The 13,229-nt window shown below is 38.6% G+C and overlaps 1 protein-coding gene across 5 annotated transcripts in view; it reads right to left on the bottom strand.

The window, feature by feature from the left end:
• The window catches only part of SPAG9 (sperm associated antigen 9), a 105,242-nt gene that overhangs the window by 45,373 nt on the left and 46,640 nt on the right, over positions 1-13,229 (bottom strand). For all 5 annotated transcript variants that reach the window (XM_059670607.1, XM_059670608.1, XM_059670611.1 and 2 more), the window contains one exon: positions 12,299-12,449. In XM_059670607.1, the coding sequence (XP_059526590.1) occupies positions 12,299-12,449 (151 nt within the window). The remainder of the gene's footprint in view (positions 1-12,298; positions 12,450-13,229) is intronic.

Raw genomic sequence — 13,229 nt, 5'->3', positions numbered from 1 at the left:
TTGCACTTTAACAAGCAACTCAGGTGATTTATATACTCACTACAATTTGATAACTATTATTCTAGAATCCACAGATAGCTTTCAAATGCTACATGCCCAGATTAAGATTTTATACAAAAATTTGTGGGCCATGCATTTTTCTGGGAAAAGAATCTACAACTTTTCTCAGATTCTCAAAGAGGTTTGTGACTCCAAAATAGTTTTTAAAACAGTTGTCCAATGACTAACAATAATAAGGCAGTTCTTTTTAAGCAAAGTAGCCAGGTCTTTGAAAAAAGTTTAGTAGTAGTAATAATAATAATGACTAAGGTAAATTTACCATTCACTAAATGTATGACTTTAGGTAAGTTATGTATTCTTTCCATACCTACATTTTCTCATCTGTAAAATAGGAATAATAGTACCTAATTCACAGAATTATTGTTATTCTATGTGAAGAATCACAATACCAGATTTCAAGTAATACTACAAAGCCACCGCAATCCAAACAGCCTGGTACTGGCACAAGAACAGGCATATAGATCAATGGAACAGAACAGAGAACCCAGAAATCGACCCAAGTCATTACACTCAATATTTGAGAAAGGGGGCTAGAGCATACAATGGAGTAAAAACAGTCTCGATTCAATAAATGGTGTTGGGAAAATTGGACAGATACACGCAAAAAAAGTGAAACTAGACCACCAACTTACACCATACGCAAGAATAAACTCAAAATGGATAAAAGACTTAAATGTAAGTTGTGAAACCATAAAAATCCTAGAAGAAACCATAGGTAGCAAAATCTCAGATATCTCTTGTAGCAGTATGCTTATAGATACATCTCCTAAGGCAAAGGAAACTAAGGAGAAAATAAGCAAATGGGACTACATCAAAATAAAAAGCTTCTGCACAGCAAAAGAAACCATCAACAAAACGAAAAGAGAGCCCACTGTATGGGAGAACATATTTGGCAATGATACATCTAATAAAGGGTTAATATCCAAAATATATAAGGAAGACAAACTTAACAAGAAAGACAAACAATCCAATTTAAAAATGGGCAAAGGACCCAAATAGACACTTCTCCAAAGAGGACATACAGATGGCCAAGAGACATGAAAAAATGCTCAAAGTCACTAATCATTAGAGAGATGCAAATTAAAACAACAATGAGGCATCACCTCACACCTGTCAGAATGGCTACCATCAACAAATCAACAGACAATTGCCGGCAAGGATTTAGAGAAAAGGGAACCCTAGTGCATTACTGGTAGGAATGCAGACTGGTACAACCATTATGGAAAACAGTATGGAGTTTCCTCAAAAAATTGAATATGGAACTGCCATTTGACCCAGTGATCCCACTTCTAGGAATATATCCTAAGAAACCCAAAGCACCAATCAGAAAGAATGTATTCACCCCCGACTAGGGGTGAATGTGCCCTGACTAGAAATTGAACCATGACTCCTGATTCACAGATTGATGCACAACCATTGAGCAACACCAGGCAGTTTGTCTTTTAGACTCATCAATTTTAGGCCCAAAGAAAGTAAAGACAAAATTACAAAAGGTAACTTAGTCTCATGGATCCCACCATAACCTTTAAATATACTTTAAATTTTATGTTGACATTTCTTTCTCCCCAAGAAAAAGTTAAATGTCTAAAGCAGCAATTATAAACCTCGATTTACAACTCTACAGCATAACAGAATCACAAAATTCTCTGTGTACATGTATTTTGTGGAATTTCATAGCTTCAATTTGATTCCTAGCAGGAGTCTGTGATCCAAAGAAACAATGAGGACCATAACTCTAGACAAAATAAATCTAGATGTAAATTATGTTATAGGTTCAAGAAAACCCAGATTATTAAAGGAAATATGAATGTCCTGACCCTGAGGATACTTCTGAAGAAAGAGGACACTGTTTCACCTCACAGTCTGCCTGCTGAAGGGCTTCCAGGGACTGGGTTAACCGTGACCTAGTGGGGAGGGGATGTCTTATTTGTCTTTCTATCCCAAGTGCCCAGCATATTGAGCACAAGATGAAGTAGGTTCTCAACAGATGTTTGCTGTCTGAAGCTGAATGGGGCCCTGACTGAGGCTGAAGAAATAAATCTGTTCAGGGAGGGGGCAGCCCCTGGTGAAATGACACACTGAGCTGTCTCCAGGATACATGCAGGTTATGCACATTCTGTCCTGAGGAAGCTGTTTGTGCAAAGCATGCTAGCTAGCTCTCTTACCTAGCACTGTGTAAGTGTAAATTGGCTGCATTTCTACCTGATTTACTATATTTTTCTCTTCCTTGTTTCAAAATGCTGTCTTCAGAAGAGTAGTAAATTATAGATTATAGTTAAAGCCCTGGCAACCACTGTGAGGAAACAACTTGCTTTTATGTTTCAGTGAACAGCATCAGTAGTCTTCCAAACTGAGCCCTTGAGGTCCTGAGAATACCAGCTGAAGAGTAACCAAATGGTCAATCACTTTTGTTTACTTTTTACAAAATGTTTTTGTTTGTTTGTTTGTTTGTTTGTTTGTTTTACAAAATGTTTTAAAACTCCATTCTCACCTCCAGGTTCTGCTAAGAGGGAAAGATTATAAGAGAAAAATATCATGTCATGTATTTACTAAATGTTAGCATATTTCTAAGTATCTTTGACTGATACTACCTCAGGATGACAAGACCCATCTTTCTATCACCTACCATGTTAAAGTGAGGGATTGGGGCTTTGTTTTATTTTGATTTAAAATCACACTTCCTTTAAGCCTCTAGTTTAAGCAATATGGTTCAGAAGTCACCACGTGAATTATGTCTTACCTTATATTTTATCAATAAGCAGCTCATCACTTAACCCTTTTTTCTACTCACACAACTGTATGAAATCTTTCTGAAATTTATTCTAATCATCTTTTTTAACATACTAAATATTCCAGTTTAGCATACATGGAAATGTTTACTGCATCTACCTTTCTCCCCCACATTGTTTCTGAAACTCCTAAATAAACAAAAATAATCAAAGGGCGACCCAGATTTGTGCCTAGTCTTTATTTCTATCTGTACACTTGCACTCTATGAGACAAAAGTATTTCTCTAAAACACAAAGCAAGTTTTAGATATTCTTGGTCTGGAAATTCATCAAAGACTTTTTAAAAAATATATTTTTATTGATTTCAGAGAGGAAGGGAGAGAGATAAAAACATCAATGATGAGAGAAAATCACTGATTGGCTACCTTCTGCACACCCCATACTGGGGACTTGGGACTGAGCCCGCAACCAGACATGTGTCCTGACCAGGAATCAAACCCGTGACATTCTGGTTCATAGGTCAACACTTATCCACTGAGCCATGCTGGCTGGGCTCAACAAAGATTTTTTGGTAATTCCCTCAAAAAGCCATAGATTAGTAAGACACAATTCACTTTACAGAGACCAGATTGCCTCTCCCTTAATGTTTGTTCACGTGATCTTTGATTTTGGATTCTCATCATCCTTAACCCTCTCAACTATTCAACTAATCAAAATCTAGATGGCTCTCTATATATAAAAATGAAAAGATTATGAACATTCATTTTTAAATGAAACGCAAGCTGCAGAAAAATACATAGAGCATAAACCCATTCATCTTCCAGACATTATTAATATCATCTTTGTGCATATATAAAGAAAAAGATCTAGCCCTGACCGGTTTGGCTCAGTGGATAGAGCGTCGGCCTGCGGACTCAAGGGTCCCAGGTTTGATTCCAGTCAAGGGCATGTACCTTGGTTGCGGGCACATACCCAGTGGGGAGTGTGCAGGAGGCAGCTGATCGATGTTTCTCTCTCATCGATGTTTCTAACTATCTCTCTCCCTTCCTCTCTGTAAGAAATCAATAAAATATATTTAAAAAAGAAAAAAAAAAAAGAAAAAAGAAAAAGATCTGGAGGATACACCAATGACTGGGGAGGAAGGGTGAATTTAGGGTTGAAGAAACTTACCGTTTTTACTTTAGATCAGTGGTTCTCAACCTGTGAGTCGTGACCCTTTCACAGGGGTCGCCTAAGACCATCCTGCATATCAGACATTTACATTACGATTCATAACAGTAGCAACATTACAGTTATGAAATAGCAACAAAAATAATTTTATGGCTGGGTCACAACATGAGGAACTGTATTTAAAGGGCCAGAAGGTTGAGAACCACGGAAAAACTCACTTATAAACACCAACTAAGGAAGAACTAATTCCATTTCCCCTTCTCTAAGCATGAGCTTAAAGGGAGAGAAAGTATATATCTTATCGTTTTATTTGTCAATTATACCTCAATAAAACTGAATGAATGAACGAGTGAATGAATGAATAGGAAGAAAACACAAAAAATTAAAAGGAGTAAATCTTCACCCTTTTTTTCCTTTCAAAGCCCAATAGTCATCTGTGTTTGGTTTCTAAAGTTATCAAATAAAGATATATGCGAGGAAAGAAGTTTATATATAAAAATTGATATTATAAAAGAAATTTCTTATCCTCTATAACAAGCAAAAGCAACATGAAATATTACAACATATAATCCATTTTTCTTAAAATTGTATTTCTATTTTACCCTACCTTAAACACTAATGCAAAAATCCAAAAGGAGGTAATGCATAATATATAAACAAATGAAAAACCAAACTTAGGCATCAAAGAAAGTGCCTACAAGTAACCACTTTCCAAGCAACAAGCACACTTAGTGCCTAGATCTTGATTCCTAAATACCATTCTCCAATAGATGGAACAAGGGCTCCTTGGAGCAGCAGTCCATTGCGGGGCTGGTACAGAGAAAATATAAGAGCTTGGAGCATCTTATGGTGGAGGTGGGGAGGGAGGACTGAATAAAAAAAAAAATAGGGTGGGGCATGTCAAAAAGGTACAGGAGTCAACCTGAAAGAGTTCCTGGTGTCCAAAGTTGGAACAATTTAAGCAACAAAAGAAATGACTGTATTATATTAGCTAACTGCTGGGGTCCAACCCCAGCAGGTCCAGGGGTCCCCAAAGGTGTGGACGGAGTCGGCGAAGAAGGAATGACACGGAGACAGCGTTCAGTTGATCAGCAGCCTAGCCAGGATCTCCAGCCCGGATCTCCAGCCAAGTTCTGGTCTCGATCTCCAGAGAGGTTCTGCTTAGGCTCTCCAGAGAGGTTCTGTCCAGGTACTCCAGTCAGGTTCAGTGTCCAGGTTCCAGTCAGGTTCTCCTGCCAATCTCTGTAGTCAGGTTCAGTCCAGGATCCCTTGCCATGTTCTCCCGCTAGGCTCTGTCTCTAGGCTCCGAGGCCAGTCCCTCTCAGGATCCTCCGGCATGCTCTCTCCAGCAAAGTTCTTCTGTCTCTAGGCTCCGTGTAGATTCTGTCTTCTTGATTCTGTTCTAAGTTCTGAGTGTTTCTGTCTTGTTACAACTGTATTTATACCAGTTGATTCAATCCTATCAATCTCTATTACAAAGGTTAGGGCGTTTCTTATCTCCATTCCAGGGAGAAAAGATTATGTAGTTTAAGCATGATTGTTCGTAGTTAAAGGGATTAATTACCCGCCTGGCACTTAGTTGAGGGGTTTTATTCTCTCCCTAACTTCAGGGGAAAATCCCTACTTGGGGATTCAACCTTTCTCGGAGAGGTGACCTTGGTTAAAACACAGCGCCAAGAAGGTGAGCAAACATATTAAGAACCGTATGCCATATATGCCAGGTCCCTTGAAACAGCAAGGATGGACCGGCTCCTGGCAGCTAACCTACATAATAAAATAAATGCCATGAGTACAAACAGGAAGGAAGGAACCAACAAAAGAAGGAAGAGAGGGAGGGAGGGGGGAGGGAAGGAGCACAGCTCTCCCTTACAGAAGAATTTTGGTTAATAAATGTAGAAGATGGAGAACATAGAAACATTACTGTTGGAACACCACAGTAATAATTGTAGATAAGATCCACGGATGGATACTAAAATCAGTGGGTGAAAGTTTGACAAATAGGACATTTGTACAATCCTCAAGTATATCCATCATGAATAATTATAAAGGCAAAAATAGTAACTTTACAATGGAGAGAGCCGACATGCCCCAGCTGAAATAAGTGATCAAGGTTAACATCACCCCTAAGGCATATTGCCTTTGCAGTATTTTTGCCAAAAATCTATAACTTCGATCTAATCATGAAGAGAAAAAAAACCAGAAAAGCCCAAATTGAGAGACATTCTATAATATAACTAACCAGTGCCCTTCAAGCCTTAAGGACATGAAAGACTGCGGAAATGTCACACAGTGGAAGAGACTGAGAAAACATAACCCAATGTGGGATACTGGAACATGAAAAGGAAAGTCGTGGGAAAACCAACGAACTCCAAATAAAGTGTGTAGATTAGCTAATGGTATTGTATCAAAGTTAATTTCTTAGTGTGGATAACTGTACAATGGTCAGTTAACTTTGGTGGGTGCTGGGTGATGGATAGATGAGAACTCCGGACTATTTCTACCATTTTGCTATAAGCCTAAAATATTTCAAAACAAAACATTTTTAAAACCTGGAAGCTTTAACTGTTTGAGAATTTATAATTACAGATGCATTTTATAAGAGGAATATTTAATTGTAAAATATACAGGATTAAGGTTCAACTGCTATAGAGTATCAAGTTTGGAAAGACTAAAGAAATAGGAACAATTTAAGAACTTAACCACAAGTGGAGGAGGATGGAAAAATTCTTCTGAACAAGAATGCTGGCTCTGCTCAGACATTCCTGTTCTGCATGCTAAGCACATCCCCTGAAGAAGGCAGCACCCACTGACTACTGGCTTTACATACCAAACCCTGCTAACCAGAGCTCCTCACACAGTTCCACTAAAGTACTTCAAGTCATGTGGTTTAAATGAATTCTTTAAAAGTTCCATAAGTAGATACCAAATACAATTGTTTTTTAGTTAAAATTGCTTTTCTCAGTTCTAAAAGTCACATTCTAGCCTGGCGAGTGTGACTCAGTGGTCGAACACTGACCCATGCACCAAAAGGTCACTGGTTTGATTTCTGGTCAGGGCACATGCCTGGGTTGCAGGATTGATCCCCATTGGGGCCATGCACGAGACAGCCAAACAATGATTCTCTCTCATCCATGTTTCTATTTCTCTCTCTCCCTTCCCCACACTTTAAAAATCAATAAAGACATTTTTTAAAGTCACATTCTAATAATAATTAACAACCCAGGAGACTCTTCAAAGGAAACAATATACATTTTTCGAGTATATACACACATGCGTACACTCACACACGTGTCTTTAGGCATGTGTAGGAGCATATATATATATATGTATAGGTACATATTCACACAGATGTGTATATCTGAAACCTGTGAAATCATTGCCAAACTGATACCAAACAAGGTCTAGAAAAAGCATATATTTAAAATGATACTTAAAACACTTCATTCTCTCTTTCCACATTTGGGCATAAGGGAGGGATATGTGAACTCTAAACTTATAAAGCAATAAAGAATTTATACAGCATTGCCAGTGAAAGTACAAATGGCTGCAATCCCTTTGGCAGGTAATTTGGCAATATCTACCAAGATCTTAAATACATGCTGCTACCCAGCATTCCCACGTATGGGGATTAAAAACACAAGTACAAAATTATATACAGAGTTATCTACTGCAGCATTGTGAGTAATAGCAAAAGACTAGGAAAAACTGAGGTGTCCCACTAATAGGGCAGATATTAATTGTTGTTTGGAATATGTGATCCCATCCACCTGCCCTTCCTCTACTATTCTGATGTATCATCTTCCCCCACACACTTGTTTTAAATTTCTCTATCTATTGGACTCTTCTTCTAAGCCTGCAAACCACCCAGACTCTCCCATATTAAGAGTCCTTTTTCTCCACCCTGCCAACTCAAGTTATCCCTTTCCTCTCCTCCCACTGCAACACTTTTCATGAGCAATCTATGCTTTCTATTATTTCCTTCTTTCATAATTCACATTCACTCTAGTTAATGGCCCTGCAACTCAAACTGCTCAAACCTACACCTACAAACTCAGTCCTCACTGTACTTGACTTCTCCAGACAGCCGACTCTGCTAATAACCCTTCCATTCTAAAAGTCTTATTGTCCCTTGACGTCCAGGGGTGCGGTCTCTGTGGCTTCTCCTCGCTGGCACTACAAAACCCCGCCCCTGCCAATGCCTTTCTCTCTCCCTGTACATCTTCTGTCTCTTCAGTCTGGACTGCCCTCACCCACACCCCTGGACGATGCTGCATGAGGAAGCATCAGGCTTCCTCACCTGCTCAGACTGACACCCTATGCCTAGAGCCTAGGTTCAGGATCTGACACCCTCCAGACAGGCTGTCCCTGGGCAAGGATGCCCTTCACACCGCCGACGTCCTGTCTACAGCAGGCTATCCTGACATAGGTACCCTCCTAACCCTGCCTGGGTTATGGCACCTACCCCCACCCCTCCCTGTGGACACTTACCTTACCCTACTTGGTAATTTTAGGAATGAAACGTGCAGAAAGAAAAGAAGGGCAGCTAATGCAATACTACACCACCTTAATAATTACAGTCTTATAATATTTTATATCTACGAGGGCAAATTCTTACGGTTATTGCTCTTCTTCAGGACTGTTGTGGGTTATTCTTGGCCTTTTGTTCTCCAATTCCTTTATTTTCATCTTGCTCATAAATATAATTCAAGTGGATGAACAACCTTACCTTAACATTTTTGCTCATCCCCAACCTTAACTTTCATAATACATTCTAAACAGCACAGTTTTGGTCATTTTACATAAGAAACTGCTTTTTTACCAATTTCACAAGAAGCCCCCCACCAAAACATTTTCTGTTAATGATGCAATATCAAACTCCTCTGCTTTCTGCCTTGAGCTGACTTCTGAATGAGACTTGAAGTCTAGTTCCATCAACAGGGTATCGGAGGAGGCTTCATGTAAGCTGTGGCATTTAGAATGGTCTTGAAAGGGGTATTTCTAGACTGGTGGTGACCTAAGCAGGATACAAATATTTATGTGGGCAACCCATAAAGAAAAGCAAGTTCACAGAAGGAGTCAAGATTGGAGATTCAACTCTTTGAACATGAATGTGTGGGTGGCATTTATAGATATGGAACTTGAGCGACCCAGATTAGGTAGAGAGGAAGGCTGAGCTGTACGCCCTGGGAATTCCAACGTTTAGAGGTCTCAAACCAGCAATGGGGAAGGAGCAGGAAGGAGTAGTGCCATGTGAGCAGAGTCAATAAAAGCATTTCAAAAAGCAGAGTATTCAAATGTGTCAAATGCTGCTACAACATTCACTCTTGTTAATGGCCCTGCAAGAATTTTTAACTTTTCATTAGATTTATAAAGGTCATGTTTTGGGGGACCCTGAGAAAAGGGATGTCGGTGCAGTCTCAGAAGTAGGGTGAAGATAAACAAATTGCTCCTCAAATGTGCCAAAGTCTGTCCCACCACAGAGCCCTCATAGATGCTATTTGATTATCCAGAAACACTCATTCATCCAGACATTTCCATGTACGTACACATCCCTCAGGTCAATGTACCGATCACCTCCTCCGAGAAGCCTTCCCTCGCCATCCTAAAATAAGCACCCTCCCTACTAATTACTCTCTATTCCCTTATCTTGCTTTCTTTTAATAATATCTAACAATACTTGAAATCCTATTATTTCATTTATTTACTTGTTTGTATATGATAAATGAAGGAATAGTATGTAGAAATACTTCTTTTTAAGGACAATGTGGACATTTCTCTAGGTGTATCATTCCTGGCAGATTTTCCAATACCTGAAGATATAACCTTATTGACTACAAATCTCTTACAGTGAGAAATTTTCGATATAGCAACAAATAAGGTCTATCACTTTACAATCACTGGCAAGTCCCTTTAACTGCCATTCTTCTGCCACAAGGTTTCCCACAGTTCTGTTTTTTTAGTTATAACCCATCATGTGGTTTTCTCACAGAGCATTTTCATCTTAACCTTAATTCACAGAAAAAAACTGCTGGTAAAATTAATATTAATTCTTACCTGCATGCCCTAAATATACCTAAGTCATTTCCCAAGTTCTCAGGGGGAAATGAAAGTCGGCAATTACTTTAGAGATAGTCTAGTCTAGTTTCCGTCATGCACAGGAACCAAGACTAGTGGGTACACACAACACAGTCCACAGGTGAACTCTAAACTGACTCCCAGCCTTTCACAAAGTTAGAGAAAAAGACATCTGGTTAATAACAGCGCTTGGGTAAATAATATAATACGTATGTCCTAATAAACATACTTGACAAACTAAACTATATATGTGTGTGTGTGTGTGTGTGTGTGTGTGTGTGTGTGTGTGTGTGTGACTTTGTTGATTTTTAGAGAGAGAGGAAGGGAGAGAGATATATAAACATCAATCATGAGAATCACTGACCAGCTGCCTCCTGCAAGCCCCCTACTGGGAATCGATCCCACAACTCAGGCATGTGCCCTGACCAGCAATTGAACCAGTGACCTCTTGGTTCAGGGGTTGACACGCAACCACTGAGCCACACCGGCGACAAAATAGACTTCTGCCATTTTTTAATGCACCACTAATTTCCTGGAAATACCTATCTGTTGAGGCTTTATCTCGTTTAGTGGCTCAGAGAAGAGTGAGACAGGACTTTAAAAACTCTTTGGGGAGTACTTGCCTTAGTATCTCTGGGAGGACACACACAAAACAAATATGCTTAAGTCCATATTAATATTCTATTAATCAGTTTATAACTTGCCAGTAAAGTTCTGTTACGGCCTGTCACTGGATTAAAACAAGAGAATTATAACAATCCTCTCTTAAGGTGCCATTTTGATAGTAATCAGAATATTGCTACCATGTGGCATACATTTTTTATGTACTAAAAGTATCCCTCCTACTTAATTTTGTTTTAGGAAAGGGACATAACAAGTAGGCGATGGAGGGATGGGTGTTTTGGAAGATCTATTAATCCTACAGGCAGGCTAAAAAAGCCAGGATGACCGTAGGAGTAAGAATGAGTTTCCTGCTGGCATCACTGTGGACTGGTATCAAACAAGTGGACTGATACTGAGCCGCTGCATGATCAGATTCTAATAAAATGAGCAACAAGCAAAAGAGGGAAAAGGTGTGGTCAGTCAATGTTAGAAATATTCTTCAGGGGAAGAAAAGCTATTAAATATTGATTGGCTGCTTAAGTGTTTTGAGCACATTTCAAAGGTCAATGATATGATTCGAAATGCCTCCACCTTCTAGAACTGAGAAACAGGCCATTTGTATTATCCTACATGTCTTTCTAGCAACTAAGACAAATAATTAATTCAACAAACGTGTTCTGGGTGGTCACTATGGGCCCGGCACTTTTCTAAGTGGTAGGAATCCAGCAGTAAATAAACTGCATGGATTTTATGTCCTTAGTGGAGAGAAACAAAGTCAATAACTAAATGACTTTGTATTAGAAGTACCCTAAAAGCCAACCTCAAGTACTTAAGAGTATGATAAGTAATTTGGGGGAAAAAAGAGCAGGAAAAGGAGATAAGATGTAAATAACTCATTTGTGTTCGTTGTTATGACAGAGTAGATTTTATAATGTAACAATATTCTTTTATAACTAACATTCATAGGTATATAAATATACCATGTTATAGATTACAGCTTTAATAGTTTTAAAAACCAATTATTAGTATATCTCCACTCTAAAGTACATTTGTATATTATACTATATAATATATACTATACATATAATATATATAACTTATTGATGACAAGTTCTTGGTCAAGAATATAATCTAGGATAAATTAACACCAGGTCTTTTAAATGAAACACAATGTACTTTTGGGTATTTCTTTATGAAGGGTTTTGAGGAAGGAGCCAGTTTTTGTTTGTTTTTTAAGCCTACAGCACCCGGTATTCCCAGGCGGTCTCCCATCCAAGTACTAACCAGGCCCGACCCTGCTTAGAAGGGGCCGGTTTTTTAAAAAGTGAAACCCTACTGAATTGTAAACCAAAGATTTCAGGTGGCAATGATTTTCAATTCTAAAAAACAAAATTAAGTTCACTAGTCAGTCACTCCACCCCAAATTCATATAATGTAGCCTAAATCAAATAGAAATGTTGGTCATCAGTATCATTAACAACTGGAAAAAGAATAGTAAAGACTGAAACTCTTTGGGAAGAGCTCATTTCCAAAAGAAGAAAAGACATTAGTTTTACAACTAAAATGTATAAACTATTTCATTTTATTATGTTTTGGTTGTCCAGTACTTCAATTTTTGCTCATAAAATATAAACGGAAGTTTTCAGCAGAATAAAGCTTACCTTCAGGCTGGTATGAGAACGTGGCTGACTTAATTCCTGAAATTTCCATTGCTCCGATCCAGGGGTCTCTCCACCTTTCTGGGTGTCAGGTGTAAGCAATCCATCTCCCGCAGGTAGAGGGAAAAGCCCTAGTGATATAGGGCGTTCTTTTCTATATGGAGAGGGGAGGAAAAATTAAGCATTCATTCATTTTTTAAAATTCTTTATTCATCATGACTATAAGCAATACTCCTGGGCGGTTATTATTTTAGAATCATTACTCTTAAATAATATTGTCTGCCTATCTGAACAAGCAGACTTACCAAGAAAAAATATAGGTCCACAGAAGTTTAAATTAGCCCGAAGAAATCAACTAAGAAAAGCAGTAAGAAATGATTTAGGAAATGTTATAAAGTACTGATGAGTTCCTTGCCCAGAAAGCAGCCTGGGGTCTGCTTTCACAGAGAGAATAAGTGCCAAATTTTCACTCATGCTTAGGTTAGCCCTAGTGAAACTCATAACCTCTCCTTTGGAAGTGGTCCCAACCTCTGCCTCTAGACTTCCCAAGTCCTCACACTCACCCCAAGATGTTTACCCAACCTTCTTCAGGGTATTCCTTTTCGGCCTGAAGGAAAATCAACATATGATCTAAATCAGGGCTACTGATTAAACAGTAAAAAGAGCTCAACAGAGTTTTATCCCATAAAGCAAGAACAGAACCCATGTATGAGTTTCTTTCAATCACAGTACATATGAAAAAAACCATTGTCAGTTTTTCCAAACAAGGAGGCCAAAAATGCTATGAGAGACTGTAGAGTTTCCATTGCTTTGTGGGGAATTTCAATTAACAAGAGTTACAATTTCAATAATAATAGAATTGCAACAAGAAACTTGTCCTTTGCTGATGCATAGAAGATTCAAAATCAAAGGGATTTGAAAACAAGCCTACTGC

This window comes from Myotis daubentonii, chromosome 16 (genome assembly GCF_963259705.1).
Source record: "Myotis daubentonii chromosome 16, mMyoDau2.1, whole genome shotgun sequence".
In the NCBI taxonomy this organism is placed as follows: domain Eukaryota; kingdom Metazoa; phylum Chordata; class Mammalia; order Chiroptera; family Vespertilionidae; genus Myotis; species Myotis daubentonii.
The sequence above is the reverse complement of the archived record's forward strand: the minus strand, read 5'-3'. Positions and strand labels throughout refer to the sequence as shown.